The following is a 22961-nucleotide window of genomic DNA, read 5'->3' on the forward strand; positions in this document are numbered from 1 at the left end:
ATGGTTTCAATTTCCTTCTTGCAAAAAAACAGTTAAGAAACTACCACATGTTGAGTTTTTTGTATACAATCAAAGAATGATATGTACAGATTTCCAAATGCCTATCTGGTGAAGCCTAAGTTTCCTTTTAAATATCAACCAAAAGAGCATATCACAACAGTTTGAATGCACAAAGAAATGTGAGAATCCACCTGTCTTCCATTGTCAGATATTAAGGAGATGTAAAAATGTAAAACAATACTTTTCTCTCTAAAATTTTTTTTGAAAAAGTTGTGTCTCATTAAAATGTTACATTTGTTAGCATATACTAGGTTCTTTTATGAATAAGTTTTAAAAATGTTTTGATGCCTCAGTTCTAATGCCTAATCCAAAATACTGGTAAATATAAACCACATAAACTTAAGCTTTTTGAGGTCCTCAAGGATTTAAGAGAGCAAAGAGGTCCTGACCAAACCTTTGAATTCCCCTGTAGCAGAGAACTAATTTCCAAATGGAGATGAAGAAGGGGCGCTTGATTATCATGGCTCATTCTCCTGGTAATCATGAGTACTGGATTTGAATATTAAATGACTTGTTTAGAGACTTTAAAAGAGAAAGCACAGTTGGGGTTCATTCCTGTTGGGCTGGGGAGACTTCAAGGGCTTCAAGCACAGGATTTTCTTTACCCTCCTTCCAGGTATTGTTGTTCTGTGGATGGGAAACACGAGCCAAGAGGAATGGAAAAATCATCAGCCCCAAGTTAATGGCTGGTAGAAAAACTAAGCACTCCCATATAGTGTTAATCATGTCACTGGGTAATCTTTTCTTGGGACATTCTTTGGGGGGTGAGATGAAGGAAGAGGCAGGTTTACTATCTGTTCCTAAGATAAAACCTAACAGAAAGTATGACTAAAGAGGAACTGAGTGAATATCCTTGGAGCTACCAGTTCTTACTGGAAGAATAACAAGCCTGACTTAAAAGGAGCCCTGACCTGCAGGAACAACAGGACAATTTATTACTGGTTGTGCTCCCTGGGCAAAGCATCAATACTCAATACTCAAAAGCATCAATACTCAGCCACTTAGCCACTTAGAGGAAATACTCAGCCTCTAGAAAGAAAGGAAATTGGGGTTTAAACTCACGCTGGACTGTTCCCTTCAATTTAGCATATTACCTGGCAGTAAAGTGTAGATATTCACTAAAATAATTGAATCTGGGTTAAATGTTTAATGATTGGGATGAAAGGGGGAGGCTTTTCTATTTAGGGGACTTGGAGTAATCTGGTGGTTGCTTCTCTAAAAAATTTTCAAAGACCAATTGGAAGGAGATGGTTAATTGCAATAATAAACGTGGTTGAAATGGGAACTACTGATTGAAAGCAAGAACCATCAGACCAAGGGAGATAATACTTCAAGAGATGGAAATTTATAATTTATACTCACTGAACATTTGTTGAATGTCCTCTTCCCTAAGGGAAATAGATGAAAAGGAAGTACATTATGTAGACGCCTCACTGAGAGCTATCATTGAACACTTCACAGTGACTTCTTCCTCATGCCAGGACTTTTGAGGTTGGAAGTGAGTTATCTGTTGGGGCTTTTTCAAGTAAAACCACATTGCTCTGAGGGCCCTGCATAGACAGAAAATAGATTTAACTCAGAGTCTTTCAGTCTTAGAATGGCATTAATGCCAGGATTATGTGCAATACCAATAATTGCCAGTTTATGTTTAGTACGAAAAGAACTTTGGCTTGGACTTAGGTAGTTGGGTTGTAATCTATTTTGTAAACAGTATCCATTATTTATAAAGACAGATTGATATCATTTCAATGCTTCTATAAAATAATGTATGAATTACGATAATGATAAAATGGTCTCCGAGGCCACCATTCGCACGTAGGGAAATCTAGATGATGATGCAGACCACACAACCTGACCCACAGAAGTGTTTTGTTTGCCTTGCACGGTACTTTAAAGATGGGAAATTTTACATAGAAATCTAGTTTTCCAACTCTTCTTAAAGACAAATCATACAATTTTTCAGACGTGGGCCTGCATTCTAGTAGGACCATAATCAGCTGGATCTGTCCCATGACACCATACACACACACGTTCTGTATACCCTCCTCTTGGCCAGTCTCCACCACTCCTTACTGCTTTCACATGGCTCACCTTATTTGATTTTCCTGTTTGGCTCTACTGATGGTTAAGTTAGAAGTCTCATCTGGCCAGCTGTTTCACACAGACTATCCTAGGGGATCCTTCTTACTAGTGCCAGCTACCTGAAGTGCAGTATTGTGTATTTATAAGGGTCGTTAAGACAGCGAATCTTAAAGGTTCTCATCACAGGAAGAAAATAATTCTAACTATGTAAGGTGATAGATGTTAACCAAACTTACTGTGGTAATCATTTCACAATATATACGTGTATCAAGTCATGTTGTACACCTTAAACTAACGCAGTGTTAATATGTCAATTGTATCAATAAAAGTGGAAAACATTTTGGCTTCAGGATCCAAGTTATCATTTTTAAGTATCTCACTTTTTATTTCCAGGTGCAATCTGCTATTACCAATGTGTCCATGAGTATTTTATTCTTTCCTAATGACTCATACAAAGAAATAGTCAAGTGCCCAGTCCAATCTCATGATTTTTGCAGACATTTAAAAGCTTAAACATATTGAAATGTACTACCTCAGTTCTATTTCTTTGGGGGTATATGCATATAGCAGGTGTCCTCGTACTTGAAAGTTTAATTAGCCAGGGCAGCTGTCACATCGTCCAGGTGTTTTTAGCATTCTCTGGTTGTAATGGCAGTGGCGATGTGATCTCAGAAAATGCTAACTGATCAACTTGCATTCTTAGACATGTTTCTGCTTTATTGAGTGCTGACAAGTGCTCTTGACCTAAAAAATAACTAATAGCAGAGGTTGTGGCTTTCTATTACTTAGTTGGAAGAATCTCAGTAATTTTGGCAACATTGGACAGTTGTGTTGTTTCTCATTACATTAATATTTGACTTACAAAGAGAGCCCCAAAGAAGTCATTTCTTTCTGTATTTTTAGCCTCTTACACAAAAGTTTTGATTCAGCTGCTAAAATTGCTTGTTGCATTTCATAAGTTTTTGCTGATTACAATGTTTTTGTGTCTCAAACTTCCACTGTTACTCTGTATATCAAGTTGCATCTATTTACTTGACCTTTGATTAAGTTAAATGGTCTTTTTTTCAACGATGACATGTAATAACATATTTCTCTTCTTTTTTTAAAAACTAGATTTGGACTGAGCAACAAATTTGAATCAGAATTCCCTTCTTCGTTAACTGGAAAAGTGAGTGTCTATCGTTTACTTAGGTACTATTTACATACCTCAAAAGTAGAGTCTTTTCATAACAAATTAGAAAAAATAATTATGCCAATGAGACATGTTTCTTGACATTAATATTGCAGTGTTGTTATTTCTTAAAATTTTTCTTTAGGTAGCTCCTGAAGAATTTAAAGCCAGCATCAACAGAGTTAACAGTTGTCTTAAGAAGAACCTTCCTGTTAATGTACGTTGGCTACTTTGTGGCTGCCTTTGTTGCTGCTGCACATTAGGTTGCAGTATGTGGCCAGTTATTTGCCTCAGTAAAAGAGTAAGTTGAATTAATATATTTTAATTTAAATTTAGAAGTAGATAAGCAAATCTTTCATTTACCTACTTTTTATTTTTGTATTGAACGAATCCCACCGTTGAATACGACAACAAAAATAATCTGATCCAGTAGAATGATTAAGTACATTATGGTATGTCCATAATGTCATATTAAATTTAATTATATGTTATATCTGTAATTTTTATGATCTAGGAAAGTACCTAAGAGTAGAGTAGAGTACGGCATTCTCCCTCTACGTATACATTAGTGGTGGTATAGCATAGTGATTGAGAATGCCGGGTGCAGCTCTACCACTAATCTCTGTGGCCCTAGGCACATTTCCTAACCTTTTTAAAATCTAGCTATCTTATGTACAAAATGACAGTATTCACCCAACTACTTGAATAGGATTGTGGCAAGTATAAAGTGAAATAGTATATGGAAAGCTATTAACTAAGTAGCTCAAAGCGTCTAATAAACATTGACTAATGGCGTGATTACTAAAATGTAAGATAGTACCAACAGATGAAATAACATGGTTACAATGTTTGTTTCTCGTTGGTCAGATTATGGGGAATTCTGTTTTCTTTTGAAGAAATTTGGTGGCTTTTTTTTTCTTTTGTATTTTACAAGTTTCCTGAGATGAGTACATAGTGATTCTGTAATCAGGAAAAAATGATCTAAAGAGTCATAATTTTGACTAAGATATGGATAGAGATATGGCAAATTGTTAAGGATGGAATGCATTACATTTTTGTTAAGGTTTTTAAGAAGTATGGTAACTATATGTATAAAAATGAAATCCTGTTAAGTTGAAATTGAATGAGTGGTTTTATGTGGCTGCATTTCATTTTGTCGTCAAATAATGATAGGGAATATGGAAAAGCAAATTCAGTTTGTCCCTTGATTTCTGTTATGAAAATAAGCAGTATATTCCTAATGAGAAAGAATTTTAGCTAGTACATTTTATTGATAGGAAGGAGATAATGCCTTTGTGATAGAATTAATTTTGTAATGTTTACTGTAATACCTGTAATACTCATTTTTTCTCCAAGAATATTTCTTCTTTTCCTTCTTGTATTTCTGACCAGATCATCTTCAGACCACAGAATGGTGTTTTTGTTTGTTTGTTTGTTTGTTTGTGTTTTTTTTGGTTTCGTTTTGTTTGTTTTTAATCTTTGGTTGTCCCTTGATCCATGATCAAATTTGCAGCCCTTGGAGGTTAGATCCTCTTACTTCCGCCTCCTGTTTGGGATGTTTTCATTATTTAAATGACTGCTGTATCTCATTTTGGTTGGCAATTTACTGCTGTTTAACTCAGGGAATCATAAGAATTTTCTTATTTTAGAAATCTACGTATTTAAAATCTAGTTTTTTTTTGTTTTTGAGGTTTTGAGATCCTTTGTTTTTTACCTTTTAAACGAGAAAACAAGACATTGCAATGTGTGTACAGTGTAGGGTTTAGAAAACAAAACTAAACTTCCTACTCTTTTCCATGTGTTTTTAGCAACATAAATCATTTTGTTAAAAACATTTATTTATTTTTGACAGACAGAGAGAGGCAGAGCATGAGCAGGGGAGGGGGAGAGAGGGAGGGAGATACAGAATCCGAAGCAGCCTCCAGGCTCTGATCTGTTTGTTAGCACAGAGCCTGACACGGGGCTTGAACTCTCAAACTGAGAGACCACAACCTGAGCTGAAGTCAGACACTCAACAACTGAGCCACCCAGGCGCCCCAACATAAGTCATTTCTTAGATGCTTTCATTAAATTCTTATTTGAGACATAAGGTAGATTGCTTTTTTTAGGTTATTCTCATCTGTAGTTTCAGAAAGTACATTTTGTTCAACAATGTAGTATTCAGTCCAAGGTCTTAATTTTATATGGACTTTACTATCTAGTGAGTGCAAACAAATACGATTACCGCTTTTAAAAAAGCCGTGCATTTCCTTGTCTCTGATGTAAAGTATTACATACCCAGGGAGAGAGTGACACTTCATGCATGTATGAAGGTGCTTTGTACAATGGGAGCAGGATAATTTAGAGCAGGGATTTTTGACTTTTATTTGTCGTGGACTCTTTTTGTGTTCCGGGGAAGCCTATGAACCCTCTCTTAGAATGTTTTATTTGTATTTTAAAAGATTTAATGTATTTAAATGTATGAAATGAAATATTTAATGTATTTTAAATGTAGGAAATGAAATACACAAGTTATAAAGTTTCCTTATAACTTTCATTATCAAAGGGCTAAAATCCCTCAAATATATTACTTATAAATATTTATTAATGCATACAAAATAAGATAGCAGAGGATCTATGGTAATACGATGTGATAGGAAAAACCTGTGATATCTGTGAGTGATGGAAGTACAGGTCCTGTTTAGTCTACCACAGATAGTTGCATACATTCATGACCTAAGGAAACTATACCACATTTCAGTTAGAGGTTAGTGAAAATGAAGACGAATCTTTGTTTCATCTACTTTTCATGGAGTCCTAGAATTCTATCTAGGTATTTCATGTTAAGAACCCTTGATTGAGATACTAGTATAAATAAAGGCTAAAACCCTGCCTGATTGTTAGCCACTGAACCTTTCCTTTGTCTTCATTTGTGAGGTGGTATTGGTTAGAATTGTCTTGGGGTGCCTGGGTGGCTCAGTCGGTTAAACGTCCAACTTCGGCTCAGGTCTTGATGTCACAGTTAGTGAGTTTGAGCCCTGTGTCGGGCTCTGTGCTGACAGCTCAGAGCCCGGAGCCTGCTTCAGATTCTGTGTCTCCCTCTCTCTCTCTGCCCCTGCCCTGCACACGCTCTGTGTCTCTCTCTGTCAAAAAATAAATAAACATTAAAAACAAAAATTAGAATTGTCTCCGACTCTTAAGTCGAATCAGGACCAAAGGCATACTTTCTGTGCAGCTCAGTGTTTCCACCTTCATGACATTATTCAATAATTTGGATTATTAGATTTCTGCATTGCTTTGTATTTTTTTATTTTATTTTTTTCTTTTTCTATTATTATTTTTTTAATTTACATCCAATTTAGTTAGCATATAGTGCAACAATGATTTCAGGAGTAGATTCCTTAAGATTTCTGCATTGCTTTTAAATCCATCTCCAAACTAAGTACCCCTTTGTATCAGTTGACCTTCCTCTGGAGACCTTGTTTTCAATCTGCATTATTATTATTATTCCTTTCAAATTACCTTTCGTTTTAAAAACAAACCGCCATAACCTATCTTTGAAAATTATTTAATATACAGCAGAATTTACTCTTTTTGATGTAGATCAATGATTTTTGACAAATGCATAGAGTAGTATACTACCACCACAACCAAGATACATTACGGTTCTCCAGAAAACTTCCTTGTGCTGTTCCTTTGTAGTCATACCCTTTTCAGCTCTTCAACCCTGACAGCCACTGATCTGTGTGCTATCCCTACAGTTTTGCCTTTTCAGGCATGTTATATAAATGGAATTATGCAGTATATGTAGCCTTTTGAGTGTGGCTGTTTCCTTTAGCTAGTGCATTTGAGATTCATCTATTTTGTTGCATGTATCAGTAGTTTATTTACTTATTTATTTTTGCTGAGTAGCATTCCATTGTATGGATGTGTCACAATTTGTTTATCCACTCACCAGCTGAAGGGACATTGTGTGGTTTACACAATCCAGTGTGGATTGTGTAATTGGTTTCCACAATCCAGTTTTTGGTGATTTTGAATAAACTTACTGTAAATGTTCACATGCATATTTTTCTGTGAACGTAAGTTTTTATTTTTAGGAGTTGGGTGGCTGGATCCTACAGTAAGTGCATGCTTGATTGTATAGGAAACTTCCAAATTGTTTTCCAAAGTGGCTGTACCGTCTTACATACCAGCCAACGATATATGAGAGTTCCGGTTGCTCGGCATCTTTACCAGGACTTAGTATTGTTAGTTTTAGAAATTTTAGTCGTTCTCATAGATGTAGTGCATCTCATTCTGGTTTTACTTCCTATTACCCTTGTGACTAATGGTATTAAACACCTTTTAATGTGCTTATTTGCCATTTGTACCTCTTTGTTAAAGTGTTTATTCCAATATTTTCCCATTTTGTTGTTGTTTTTGTGTTTGAAAGAGAGTGAGTGAGCAAGAGTGGGGGAGAGGGGCAGAAGGTTAGAGAGAGAGAATCTTAAGCAGGCTGCACTGTGTGGCGTGGAGCCCAACGCAGGGCTCGATCTCATGACTGTGAGATCATGCCCTGAGCCAAAATCGAGAGTTGGATGCTTAACCGAATCAGCCACCCAGGCACCCCCAAATATTTTGCCCGTTTTTAAATCGTTATTTTTTAGGATTCCTGGGTGGCTCAGTCAGTTAAGCATCTGACTTCAGCTCAGGTCATGATCACAGTTCGTGAGCTCATTAGTTCGAGTCCCTCATTAGGTGACCTCGTGCCCTGCTTCTGGTGAGCACGAGCCCTACTTAGGGTGAGCCCCACTTCTCTCTCTTGATGCTTTTCATGGGATTCTTTCTCTCTCTCTCTCAAAAATATTTTTTATTGTTGAGTTTTGAGAATTTTTTATATGTTTGGAGTATAAGTCCCTTGTTAGGTATGTAGCCATATATATTTTTAAATGCTTTTTCTAAATATTAAAGTTAAAAGAGGAGTGTCTCTGTGGCTCAGTCTGTTAAGTGTCCCAACTCATGGCTCAGGTCATGAGTTGAGCCCCTTGTGGGGCTTTATGATGACAGCTCAACCTGGAGCCTGCTTCGGATTCTATGTCTCCCTCTCTCTGCCCCTCCCTCGCCCACACACACTGTCTTTCTCTCAAAAAATAAACATTGAGAAAATTCTTTTAAACGGTTTTTCTTTTTTTCTTTTCTTTTATTTTTGGGAGAGCACAAATGGGGGAGGAGGAGAGAACGGGGGACAGAGGATCCGAAGCAGGCTCTGCACTGACAGGCTCACAGCAGCGGGCCTGATGTGGGGCTCAAACTCACAAATTGCGAGATCATGACCGGAGCCAAAGTTGGAGGTTCAATCGACTGAGCTACCCAGGTGCCCCCAAATATATTTTTCCAGTCTGTGGCTTGTCTTTTCATTCTCTTAATGCCTTTGGCAGAGCAAAAGTTTTTGAGTTTGATGAAGTCTAATTTATCAATATTTAAAAAATGGGTTGTGTGTTTGGTGTTCTATCTAAGAATTCCTTGCCTAAATCAAGGTCACAAACTTTTTCTCCTATAGATCTCTTCTGTATTTTACTTTTAGATCTATGACCCATTTTGAGTCAATGTTTGTGTAAGTGTGAGGTACAGGTCTGAGTTCATTTTTTTTTGTATATAACTACAGGTTTTCCAGTACCATTTTTTGAAATGACTGTGTTTTCCTCATTAAATTGCCATTACACATTGACAAAAGTCAGTCGACCCTATTTACATGGATCTATTTTTAGACTCTGTTCTTTAGATCTTCGTGTGTCTGTCTTAATTTTAATACCACATGATCTTTACTATAGCTTTCTAGTAAGTCTTGAAATTAGATAGGGTGGCTTCCAAACTTGTTCTTATTTTTCAGGATTATTTTGGCTATTCTGATGTTTTTACTTTCTATGTAAATTTTAAACTCAGCTTGCCAGTACTGTGTCTGAAATTTTTTTTGATTGGAATTAAATCTGTAGGTCAGTTTTTGGGAAGCCTTGAACAAGTCTTCCACAGCATGAACATGGCATAACTCTTCAATTATTTGGATCTTCTTTGGTTTTTTTCATTAGTGTTTTATAGTTTTTTGCATTGCATATAGATCATACACACATTTTGTTAGCTTTATATGTATTTCTTTGTGCATAGTGTTATTGTTAATGGTAGTTTTTTAAGTTTATTTTTGAGAGAGTGAGAGCTTGCATGGGGGAGGAGGCAGAGAGAGAGAGAGAGAGAGAGAGGGAGGGAGAAAGAGAGAGAGATAATCCCAAGCAGGCTCTGCACTGTCAGCATGGAGCCTGTTGCAGGGCTTGAACTCATGACTTGTGAAATCATGACCTGAGCTGAAATCCAGGCTGACTGAGCCATCCAGCTACCCCAATGGTATCATTTTTTAAATTTTGATTTCTAGTTGTTCATTGCTAGTACATAACAACTACAATTGATTTTTGTATATTAACACTGTGTTCTGTGACCTTGCCAAACTCACTTATTAAATTCCAGGAATGTTTTTTGAGATTCCAGGGGATTTTCTATGTAGAAAATAACCAAACATGTTGTCTGAGGATAGTGACAGTTTTATTTCTTGGCTTCTAATCTGCATACTTCTTATTTATTTTTCTCTCTTTTTTTCCCACTGGGCAAGACTTCCAGTAAAATGTTGAATAGGAGTGATGAGAGTGGACTCTTAGCTTCAGTCTTGGTTTTCTCTATTGTTTTTCTGTTTTTGATTTCATTGATCTTTGCTCTTATTTTTGTTATTTTGTCTCCTTGCTTTGGATTTCATTTATTATTTTTTTAGTTTCTTAAGATTGATGCAGAAGACATTGATGTGAGAACTTCCTTTTTTTCTGATATAAGCATATAAAGCTGAAATTTTTCTCTAAAGCACTGCTTTGCTTGCATTCCATATTTTACTTTCATTCAGTTCAAAATATGTTATGATTTTCCCTGAAACTTCCTCTTTGATTTATGTATTATTAAGAAATGTGTTATTTAACTTACAAATATGTAGGAATTTTCCAGACACCTTTCTGATACTGATTTCTAGTTTAATTCTGTTGTCAGGGAATATACTTTGTGTAATTTCATTTTCTTAATGTGTTAAGTTTTATTTTAGGGCCTCAAGTATTGTGTGCTTTGTTAATGATGTCTTTAAAATTGTTTTTATTTTAGCAGCCTTATTGAGATGTAATTCACATACAATAAACTCCATATATTTTAAGTGTATCACTTGATGAATTTTGTCATAAAATTAACACCTTTATACAGGTATACATTAAAATAGTGAACATACTCATCACCCCCAAAAGTTTTCTTGTGTCTGTTTGTAATCCCCTCCTCCACCCCTTCCAGGCAGCTGCTAATCTGCTTTTTGGTAGTATATATTAGTTTGCGTTTTCTAGAGTATTATATAAATGGAGCCATACAGTATGTATTCATTTTTTTTTTTAAGTTTATTTATTTATTTTAAGAGCATGCACATGCATAGCACGCGAGCAGGGGAGGGGCAGAGAGAGCGAGAGGAAGACAGAGAATCCTAAGCAGGCTCCACACTGTCAGCAACAGGAGCCTGACATGGGCCTCGATCTCACAAACTGTGAGATCATGACGTGGGCTGAAATCCAGAGCTGAATGCTTAACCACCTGGGCCACCCTGGTGCCCCTCATTTTTGTTTCTTTTACTCATGATTATTTTGAGATTCATCCATGTTGTTGGGTCGATGGTAGGTAGTTCATTCCCTTTAATGCTGAGTAATGTTTTATTGTGTGGATCTATCACATTTGTTTATTTGATTGCCATTTGTGTTTCCAGTTTTCGTCTATATAAATCTGCTATTACTATTTTTGTTCAAGTCTTTTTATAAACATATGCTTTCTTTTCTCTTGAGTAACAATTTCTAAGAACAGAGTAGTGTGGTCGTATAGTATATGTGTGTTTAACTTTTTAAGGAATGGAGAAACTGTGTGCCCAAGTGGTGCTGTTTTTTTCACATTTTCACCAGCAATGTGCAATAGAGTCTTTTCTGCTCTATTCTTGTCCACATTTAATATGGTTAGTCTTTTTAATTTTAGTCATGCTAGTAGGTATGTAATGTCATCATTATAGTTTTAAATTGCATTTCCTTAATAATAAATGATGTTGAGCATCTTTTCATGTTTATTTAACATTTGTGTATCTTTGGTGAAGTATTCCAACTTTTTGCCTGTTTTTTTTTTTTTAAATTGAGTTTTCTTACTGTTGAGTTTTGAGAATTCTTTATGTATTATGGGTACAAGTATATGCTTTAAAAAGATTTCTTCCAATTAGTGGTTTGACTTTTCATCTCCTAACAGTCTTTTCAAAAGTGGAAATTTCTAATTTTAATAAAATCTCACTTATTCGTTTGTTCTTTTATGGATTGTGCTGTTAGTGTTATATCTTATAACTCTTCCTAAGCCTGGGTGCAAAGATTTTTTTCCTGTTCTAGAATTTTTATAGGTTCAAGTTTTACTTTTAGGTCTATGATTGATTTAGAGTTAAAATTTTTATATGGTGCAGTGTATGGATTGAAGTTAAAATATTTTTTCTTTGCATATAGGTATCCAGATGTTTCAGTAATATTTGCTATAAAGGCTATTCTTTCTTCACTGAATTGCTTTTATTCATTTGTTGGAAACTAGTTGTCTGTATATATGTGCATCTGTTTCTTAGCTCTGTTCTGTTCTCTTGATCTGTTTGTTTATTTTGATGCCAATACCACATTGTCCTGAGTATTGTAGCTTTATAATTATGTCGTATAATTGGGTAGTGTTTTCCAACTTTGTCAAGTTGTTTTTCTTTTTCAAAGTTGTTTTGCTTTTTACGTTGTTTGTATTCCATATGGATTTTAGAATCAGCTTGTCAGTTTCTACCAAGGAGATTCTTTTGGGATTTTAGTTTGGATTGCGTTGCGTCTATGCATCAATTTGGAGAAATTGGTGTCTTAAAAATATTTAATCTTCTGACCCATGGAACAATAATATATCACTCCATTTACTTTTAACATTTTTTCTGATCAATGTTTTAAGTTTTGAGTGGACATGTCTTGTATATCTTTCCTTAGATTTATTCTCAAGTATATATGATTTTTATGCTATTTTGAATAATATATATTTTTATTTATTTTTAAGATTTTTTATAGTGTATATAGTATACTACTGTACATTACTATGGTGTATAGTGTAACATACAGTGTTATGTTAGTTTCAGGTATACAATATAGTGATTCAGCAATTCTGTACATACTCAGTACTCATGTTGTTAAGTGTACTCTTTAATCCTCATCACCTATTTCACACACACACACACCCCTCCCCTCTGGTAACCATCAGGGTTTTTTTTGTTTTTTGTTTTTTTTTAATGTTTATTTATTTTTGAGAGAGAGAGAGAGCAGGATAGGGGCAGAGAGAGAGAGGGAGACACAGAATCGGAAGCAGGCTCCAGGCTCTGAGCTTTCAGCACAGAGCCCAACTCGGGGTTTGAACTCATGAACTGTGAGATCATGACCTGAGCCAAAGTTGGACACTTGACTGACTGAGCCACCCAGGTGCCCCATCCCATCAGTTTGTTTTTTTATAGTTAAGAGTGTTTCTTGGTTTGTCTTTCTCTTTTTTTCCCCTTTACTCCTTTGTTTTGTTTCATAAATTCCACGTATGAATGAAATTATGTATTTGTCTTTACCTGACTTATTTCTCTCAGCATTATATTCTCAAACTCCATCCATGTTGTTGCCAGTGGCAAGGTTTCATTCTTTTTTTATGGCTGAGTAATATTCCATTGTATGTATATACCACATCTTTTTTTATTATTTTTTTTTAATGTTTATTTATTTTTGAGAGAGAGAGAAAGGGAGAGAGACAGAATGTGAGCAGGGTAGGGGCAGAGAGAGAGGGAGACAGAATCGAAAGTAGGCTTCAGGCTCTGAGCTGTCAGCACAGAGCCCAATGCAGGACTCCAACCCATGAGCCATGAGATCATGAACTGAGCCGAAGTTGGACAGTCAACTGACTGAGCCATCCAGGTGCCCCTATACCACATCTTTATCTATTTATCTATCGATGACGTTTGGGCTGCTTCCATAATTTGGCTATTGTAAATAATGTTGCAATAAACATAGGGGTGTGTGTATCCCTTCAAATTAGTGTTTTGGGATTTTTTGTGGGTAAATACTCTGTAGTGTGATTACTGGATCATAGAGTAGTTCTATTTTTAACTTTTTGAGGAATCCCCATACTCTTTTCCACCATGGCTGCACAGGTTTGCATTCCCACCAACAGTGCGCAAAGGTTCCTTTTTCTCCACATCCTTGCTAACACTTGTTGTTTCTTGAGTTGTTTATCTTAGCCATTCTGACAGGTGTGAGGTGATACTGCAGTTCTGATTTGCATTTCCCTGATGATGAGTGGTTTTGAGCATCTTTTCATGTTCTGTTGACCATCTGGATGTCTTCTTTGGAGAAATGTCCGTTCAAGTCTTTTTCTTGAAGCCCATTTTTAAATTGGATTATTTGTTTACAGGGTATTGGGTTGTATACATTTTGTATATATTTTGGTTACTAACCCTTTATTGGATATGTCTTTTGCAAATATCTTCTCCCTTTCAGTGTGTTGCCTATTAGTTTTGTTGATTGTTTCCTTCACTGTGCAGAAGCTTTCTATGTTGATGTAGTCTCAATAATTTATTTTTGCTTTTATTTCCCTTGCCATAGAAGACCAATGTAGAAAAATGTTACAGCCAATGTCAGAAAAATTACTGCCTGTTCTCTCTTTTAGAATTTTTATGGCTTCAGGTTTCACATTTAGGTGTTTCATTCATTATGAGGTTTTTAAAAAAAATTTTTTTAATGTTTATTTATTTTCAAGAGAGACAGAGAGAGAGACAGAGTGTGAGTGGGGGATGGTCAGAGAGAGAGGGAGACACAGAATCTAAAGTGGGCTCCAGGCTCTGAGCTGTCAGCACAAAGCCCAATGCGGGACTTGAACTCATGGACTGTGAGATCAGACCTGAGCTGAAGTTGGATGCTTAACCAACTGAGCTACCCAGGTGCCCCTTAGTATGAATTTATTTTTATGTATGGTGAAAGGAAGTGGTTCAGTTTCATTTTTTTGCATGTATTTCTCTTTTGATTTCTTCTATGAGTAGTGCATTATTTAGTATTTTACTTAGCTTTCAGATATTTGGGGGATTTCATAGAGATCTTTCTGTTACTGATTTTTAATTTAATTTGTAAATTAAAAATTAAGAGTGTGGTTAGATAACACTTTGTTTTGAGTCCTTTTATATTTATTAAGAATTGTTTTATTTCAGCTATGAGCTGTCTTGGTAAATGAATTAGCTTTTGTGCACTTCAAAAGAATGTGCATTCATCTGTTATTGGGTAGAGTGTTTTATAAATGTCAATTAAGTCAAGTTGGTTGGTAGTGTTCAGATCTTCTGTATTCTCACTGATTATTAGTTCTATCAATTATCAAGAGACTAGTATTAAAATCTCTGATATAATTATGTAACCGTGGGTTTTTCTATTCTTCTAGTTTTTGTTTTATATTGTGACACTTTATAATTGGGTGCATAAACTTACAGGTTTTGTATTTTCGTTGTAGATTGACCCTTTATCATTATGAAATTGATCTTTATCTCTGATAATATTTTTTTTTTTGAACACTACTTTCTCTAATTGGTCATTTCTACTTTCTTTGGATTAATATCCAGATCTTTCAATTTTTTGCTTTTAACTTATTTGTACCTTTATATAAAGTTCATTTCTTCCAGGCGGTGTTGTGTCTTGCTTTTTTTTATTCAGTCTGGCAATCTGCCTTTTAGGGATTTTGGACCATTTGCACTTATTGTGACCAGTGACATGGCCAAATTTAAAATTTCATTTTACTGTTTGTTTTCTTTTTTCCTACATCAATGTTTAGTTTCCATTTTCATTTTCTGGCCTTTTATTTCTCTAATGTATTGAGAATTCATATAATATATTAATCTCTAATTAATATAATTTATTGAGGTGAAATTCACATACCAGAAATTAGCCATTTTAAGTGAACAATTCAGTAGCGTTTAGTACATTCACAGTGTTGTACAACTATCACTTCTCTCTAGTTCCAAAACATTTCCATCACTCCAAATCCCTAACCTAATAAGCAGTTTCTCTTCATTACCTTCTTCCCCCAGCCCTGCTAACCATCATTCTGGGTTTTGTCTCTATGGACTTATCTATTCTGGCTGTTTCGTATAAATGGAATCGTATAATGTATGACCTTTGGTGTCTGGCTTCTTTCAGTTAGCATAATGTTTTTGAGGTTCATCTATGTTATGGCCTGTGTCAATACTTCATTCTTTTTTTATGGCTGAATAATATTTCATTTTATGTATATACCATACTTTGTTTATCCATTCATCCGTTGGTGGACATTTAGCCTATTTTTACCCAAAAGGTGCTAGTGCTGCTATGAACATGGGTGTACATGGATGTGATACTTATTTTCAGTTCTTTGGGTGTATACTTAAGAGTGTGGGATCATAAGGTAATTTATGTTTAATTTGTTGAGGAACCAGAGCAGTGTTATGTTTAGGGCTAGTTATTTCCCACCAGTGAGGCAAGACCATCCTGGATAATTTTCTTAACAGCCTGTGAATTGTTACCGTTTCTAGTATGGCTGATGGAAAGAGGCAGTTTGCTAGATTTTTGTGAATTCGGGACATTGTTACCTCTAATTCTTTCTAGTAGTTCTCTTTGCTCCACCTCTGGTAGTTTCTTTACCTGCAAGCATCTGCATATCTTTGGGGTTTGTTCAGCGTAGCACTCTCTTTGGTGTTCTGTTCTGTGGCTTCTAGCTGCCCTGGTCTCCCCAGACCCTTAGTTTTGTCGCCTTAACTTAGGGAGGCCCCAGCTTTGTCTGGGCTCTCTCCATGTGCTGTGACCCAGAAGCTGCCTTATATCAATAAGCTTGGGAAAGCATGGGACCTGTGTCATTTTTTCCTGGTCTCTCAGGAATCAGTATTTTTCATCGTCTGTTGTCCATGGTCTTCAAAACAATTTCATATGTTTTGCCCCCACTTTTCTTTGTTGTGTCAGGCCAGAGTGTAAGTATGGTGCCTCTTGTAGTATCTTGGCTGAAAATGGAAGTCCGTTCTCTTTTTATAGAACCGATCTTGACATATAAGTACTATGCTGGATGCTGGGGATAGAAACATGTATGTTAATGCTTAGAGAGTATGTAGTCTCTTTGGACAGTTGGCTGAGTGAGTGCAGAAATAGTGTAAGTTTGTAATTACTTGTAATGTTTTTCATGAAGTAGCTCTAATAACAGAAGACAATAAATATATGTCCTTAGGGCCTAGGAACATGAAGTGGCCACCTGCAGTCACAAAATGCATTTGAATCTTGTCTTATATCTCAAATACTCATTTGAATTTTTCATTCTATTGCATAACATATATTTGTTTTAATAGAAAATGTTTAAAATTACTTCTGTTCAAAATTTTTTTTTAATGTTTATTCATTTTTGAGAGACAGATACTGAGTGTGAATGGGGGAGGGGCAGAGAGAAAGGGAGACACAGAATCCAAAGGAGGCTCCAGGCTCCGAACTGTCAGCACAGAGCCTGACTCGGGGCTCGAACCCACGAACCGTGAGATCATGACCTGAGCTGAAGTCAGGCGCTTAACTGACTGAGCCACCCAGGCGCCCCTAAAATTACTTCTTAAGTTGATAGTGTGGAAAAAGCATATTTGTCTTACGAAAATGCTGGTTTCAACTGCCATTTCTTTATGCTGCTAGTGTGCCATTCTCTGGAAAGTACTTATTCAACTAATATTTCTGAAACCTCATTAGGGCTTGGTGTACTGTTTTAGATGCTGTTTAGGTACTATTTAGAGGTTATGCGTTTCCTCTTGTGAACTTAAAAGACAAAAAGCAATGAGGTGATTACAGATAGTTGATAAGAACTTGGAAGACAATAAAACAGGAAACTTCAGCCTCTTAGTAGGTTCTCTGGTAAGCACCTGAGGAGCTTCCAACTGAATAAAATGCTTTAGCTTCATTAAATAGATTTTATGGCATTTTCTTTGCAAAAGCTTATTTTTGCTTACACATTTGTTTATACTTTGCTCCCTGATTGTGCCTTAATTGTAGTATTATAATTTAGAAAATGTGTGTCCAAATAAGTGAACTCTGACTTGTATGTGTTTTCATTTGGGTTTGGCTGATTTTTTGAGGAAACAAGTTTCATAACTTTACTGTGTGTTGTGTTACAGTATTTTTGTTTTGATTTGTGTTTCATATTGGAGTAACTATTAGTTTCAGTCTTCTGAGACTTTGTGCATATTTATATCCTATTCCAACTTTAATAACTTTATAGACTCTGTATATGCTCTTAGCCATTATCCTTTTTGACTGAAAACCCTAAGTTGTTGACTGTTCATACACCAACTTCTTATACTTGTTAGTTTAAATTTACCTCCTCTTTTTCATGCCTTATCTCTCTTACATATGACCAGAATTATGTGGTTTCTAAAAATGCTATATGGATTTGTTGTAAATAGTGTATATTTCCATTCCCTTTATACTCTTTTATTTACTTATTTTTATTTATTTATTAATTTTATTTTTACTTAGTCCTCTATCAGGGAATCATTTGCTTAGGAATAGGGAAGTAGGCTGCACCATGTGGTACCTGGGATCTGTAGTTTGGTGCTAGAAAGAACTGGTTTGGAAAGTGGCACTTACTCTGAGTGACTTTTCAGTTTACACTCTCTAAACTTCAGTCTTTACCTAAATAGAATGGTGTTAATCTCTTACTTGCAGTGTTTTAAGACTTAGAGCAAGTGCATGTAGAATACTTAGTATAGTATTTTGCCTATAGTAGGTGCTTAGTTAATGGCAGTTGCTATTATTATCATTTTTTTATTATTCTTCCTGGTATTTGTCCTGCTAACTGCTATGTCCCAGTGCCTCTCACAGTGCCTCACATCTACCTTGTGTTCAATAAATATGTGTTGAATGAATATACCCTTTGGCTTTTGAAATCCTTGAGTAGTAAGATCATAAGATTTCAGAAGATACGGTTCTTACTATTCAAAACAAGATTCCTAAGTAAATAAAAGCATTTTGTCTTTTAGAGTAAGTAACAGGCATTTTTTTCCTGCAGTGTAATAGTGTAATAGTAAATCACCGTTTGAAACTGGGTGACCTTGAAGGAATCACTTAACACCTCTGTGAGCTTGAAGTTTTTCTATCCCCTACTCCTCTTTTTCTTTTAATCTGTAAAAAAAAAAAGGAAGCCTAACTGACCTCTCAGGTTCTTTCCAGCTCTGAAAATCTGTAATCCTTTAAAAATTGATCTGTGTCAGTCTACAGAAATGTTTGTATTTCTGAGCTTTAAGTAAAGAAGTTTTCAATGTTGATTTTAATTTCAAATGTAAAGAATGAACATTTCAGTAAAATTTTTCATATAGGTTTTTTTTTTTTTTAATTTTGGCTTCTCTGAGTTTGTTTGTTTTTTAAGATTTTATTTTCAAGTCATCTCTATACCCAACGAGGAGCTTGAACTCACAACCCTGAGTCACAGGCTCCACGCACGGACTGAGCCAGCCAGGTTCCTCAAGTTTGTTTGTTTGTTTGTTTGTTTGTTTTAAAAGGTAATTGCTATTTAGGTTTTGAAACTGATGAAAAGGGCCTGTATACAGTCTAACTGAATTTCTCTTTAAATTGTGGTATGCTTAGATTTACTTTTGGATATCTTTTTCTCTCAGCCCCAGTTAACTAATAATTATGAATTACTTTCCTTGGGATGTAGTTGGAGTTAAAAATCCAAATGGGGGAGGCCAGGAGTAGAGTTTTTGAGTGAGAATATAGTCTTGTAAGACTTGAAGAAATTCAAGGGAAAGTCAACCTGGGGGAATCATAATTAGGAAGCTACAAATACTTGTATATGGGAGAAATTTGAAATATACTTACTCAGTTATACTATAGTATTAAAAGTTACCAGAGTTTTCAGAACTCTAAGTTACTCTGTGTTTAGATGGTGAGAATTTGTAGTCAGTAACTGAATCATAAAATGAGAATGGCATTGAACATTTGGGTGAAGAATTAGATAAACAAAAATGCCTCTACCGTATTGCAGATAATGAAACGAAGCAAAACAAACTTAAAAGTGTGTCTCTCTCTCTCTCTTTTAAAAGTGTATCTATTTATGTTTTAGTAATCTCTACATTCAGTAGGGCTTGCACTTATGACCCTGATGGGTCAAGAGTCACCTGCTTTTCTAACTGAGCCAGGCAGGCACCCCCAAATTTAAAAACATCATAATGAAATTTTAGTGAAGGGGAATCCTGAAAAGTTTCTAATAAACAAGGGATGATGAAAGAAATGTATTCTTATAATAGTCATTATTATTAATTGAAGATGTAGAAAATCAATGCTAACTTTTTTTCTTTTTTAGAATGCTATCCAGTTTGCTTTGTTTCTATAAGTATAATGGATATTTATAAGGGCTTTCATGTGGTCAGTAATGCTTTTTATCTTCAATGTCTTTTTTTTTTCTTGACTTTATATGCCCTTCTTACAGAGGTTTTTCAGGAATCTGATCTTTGTCGCGAAGGAAGGTTTAATGCTCTTTTAATGTACAGTGATACACTTAGTATTATAAAATACGATTTATAGAAATTTCTATCCTGTAAACCAGGAGAAACAAACTTGAATTATACATTTGGGTATAACTCACATTATGTATTAATGTAGAAATGTATTAATGTTATATTTAAGAAAACCTTTCATATTGGCTATCTGACCTTTATACCTTCTTTAATGTAATTTAACATATTGGCATTTGGTTTATAACGTAAGTCACTCCAAATTGCTAAATTCCTGATATTTGCATAACTGAAAATATTTTGCTATAAGATATAAACTCTGCAGTGATATGTAATGGAATAATAGACTCCAAGGAACAAATGAAGAGAAAGATCATTATAGATAGCCCCTGCTTTTTGGAAGTTCACATTGTGAATACTTCAGTTTTACAAAAGTTCTGTATTCGTACCTGTTTTTGGTAACTCACTGAATGAAATCTGAAGAGGATTTTGGCTTTTAGGAAAAAAGACAAAAAATGAAAATAGTGTTTAGCGTTTGTTTTGCAGCCAGCCGTCATAGAGACAGCGGGCACCCGGGGCAGCAGGAAGGATCCCACCAAGCTGCCTCCCTGGGGAACTACAGTGAGCATCTCAGCATCCAGCCACCATAGCTTTGAACTGTGTCTGTGAGCATCAGTACCTTATCTCCTTTTATTTTGTACATTTGTTAGCAAGATGTCTCCTGATGTATCAGAAGAACCTAAGAGGTTATTTTTTGGGTTTGAGAAATCTCAAAAAAATTTCCATATAAATTAATGGTAATTGCTTCTTTATACTGTTTCGGTTTATGGACAAGTTTTTGTTAAGAACACTCTTTTGGATAGTGGGGGAAACCTGTCTTATACACCTGCTATTAGCAAAGCATTTTATATGCATTCTTTTTGGATTTTCTGTCTCCCTTTTTACTAAAGTATGATTGGTGTACATAAAAGCTGTACATATTAATGTATACACCTTGATGAATTGCGGCTAAGTATACACCTGTGAAACTGTCACCATAATACCATGAACATGATCATCACCTCTGATAATTTCCTCCTTCCCTCCCTCTTTTGTGTGTATTTGTGTGTATGATAGAGTATTTAACTTGTAAGATCTATTCCATACATTGCCTTTTTTATCCAGCTTTGAGATACAATTGACATGTGTAAATTTAAGGTGTACAACATGATGATTTGATATATACATACATTGTTGAAACCCATATAAAATTTTTATACCAGTCCTATGTGGTAAATATTACAATATCTAATAGTTATTGAGTGCATACTGTGTGCCAGGGATTGGCTTAATCATTTTACTTGCAGTGTGTCATGTAATTTTCCCCAGATTTCATGAGTAGATGTTCATGTTATTCCTACTTTAATGATGAGAAAACTGAGTAATCTGTTTGGAGAAGTTAAGTAATCTATTTGATTAGTCTTAAGGCTAAGCCACGGCTAGAATCCCAGCCTTACTGCTCCAGATCTCATGCTTTTTTTTTTTTTTTTTCCATTCTCTGATAAGGATACAAAATTAAGCTTTTAAAAATTACTGATTGTAATTTGATTTTATACCTAGAAGTAGGGGGATTTTAAAGGTTTGAAAGAAACTTAAAGTAAGATCATTACTGGGGAGCCTGGGTGGGGCTCAGTCAGCTAAGTGTTCAATTTCGTCTCAGGTCATGATCTCATGGTTTATGAGTTCGAGCCCAGCGTTGGGCTCTGTGCTGACAGCTCAGAGCCTGGAGCTGGCTTTGGATTCTGTGTCTCCCTCTCTCTTTCTGCCCCTCCCCTACCCATGCGCGCGCTCTCTCTCTCTCTCTCTCTCTCTCTTTCTGAAAAATAAATAAACATTTAAAAATTTTTTAAATTTTTTAAATTATTAAAAAGTTAATGTCCACATAAAATTTTCAAAAGGAGCCTTTAAGTATAGGGAGGGAATTTGTTTAAACATCCTTCTGAGGATTTTGATCATGTTCTAGTTTGTCTTTTTGCTGAATCCAGATTTTTCGTGTGTCACAGTAAGATATGCCATTTAATTTTCTGCACATCAGTACAATATAAGACATATTAATTCCGAATAGAGGTGTATCATGTAATTTTCTCTTGTTCAAATAATTCATTTAAAATTTTATATGGTTTCTAATGAATTACAGCTAAAAACATTTTTGTGTCACTTATTTTAGCAATTTGAATTTGCACAGATGTTAAAGGAAAGCATAGTTCTTGAAAAATACTTAAATACTTTAAAAAATAAGATTTTGCATATATTCAAGCATTGTTCTAGTTAAAGCTTAATGCATTATAAATTTAGGAGTTTAAAATTAAAACTTGTTTTAAATAAGAAATTGAATTTAAATAAGAATTGATATTGTGATGTTATAAATTAATCTTATTCAAATAAATTTGAAGTTTCAATAGCTGAACTTTTATAAATAGTTATTAGTGAGATTTTATTTATACATCTTATTAACATATCTTAACATCTTTATGTTTTAAAGACTGGTAAGAATGCCATTTCTTTGGGAAAATTTCAGAGAAATTTTGTTACAGCTTCTACATTTAGCATTTTTTTCTTTGGCTTTAAAGTACTTTAAAATTCATGAGATTTCCGTTGATTGTATTAGCAACTTTTAGAAAACTACTTTTTGAAAAACCACTTTTTAAACAATTGATTGTGATCAATGAATCGTTGGTAATTGAGTATGCTATTAAGTAATACTTGTAGCAAAGTAGAGGAGTAATATGCTCAAGGTTTTCTAAAGGATTTCTTGCTGCCCTAAATGACTTATTTAGATCTACTGGCACATAATTTGCTTATAGGGAGTAGTAATTTATTCCTTAGGAAGTAATGATATTTAGAAAAAAATGACAAAAATGCTTCATAATGAGTCAAATTTGAATTTTCAGGAAACCCTAATTTTCAGTTGTGCTAACTTACTATTTCTAGGTGCCTCATAGGTATTTTATTGTAAGCTTACTTTATTTAGATGCCTCTTTGGAAATTGATAGGAACATGTCATACCTATTGTAAATT

The 22961-nt window shown here is 35.0% G+C and overlaps 1 protein-coding gene across 2 annotated transcripts in view; it reads left to right on the forward strand.

Moving 5' to 3' along the window:
- Positions 1–22961, forward strand: part of CHIC2 (cysteine rich hydrophobic domain 2) — a 51349-nt gene that overhangs the window by 20059 nt on the left and 8329 nt on the right. For both annotated transcript variants that reach the window (XM_007075883.3, XM_007075884.3), the window contains exons 2-3: positions 3256–3310; positions 3459–3614. In XM_007075883.3, the coding sequence (XP_007075945.1) occupies positions 3256–3310; positions 3459–3614 (211 nt within the window). The remainder of the gene's footprint in view (positions 1–3255; positions 3311–3458; positions 3615–22961) is intronic.

The sequence above is a fragment of the Panthera tigris genome, chromosome B1, assembly GCF_018350195.1.
Source record: "Panthera tigris isolate Pti1 chromosome B1, P.tigris_Pti1_mat1.1, whole genome shotgun sequence".
Taxonomy (NCBI): domain Eukaryota; kingdom Metazoa; phylum Chordata; class Mammalia; order Carnivora; family Felidae; genus Panthera; species Panthera tigris.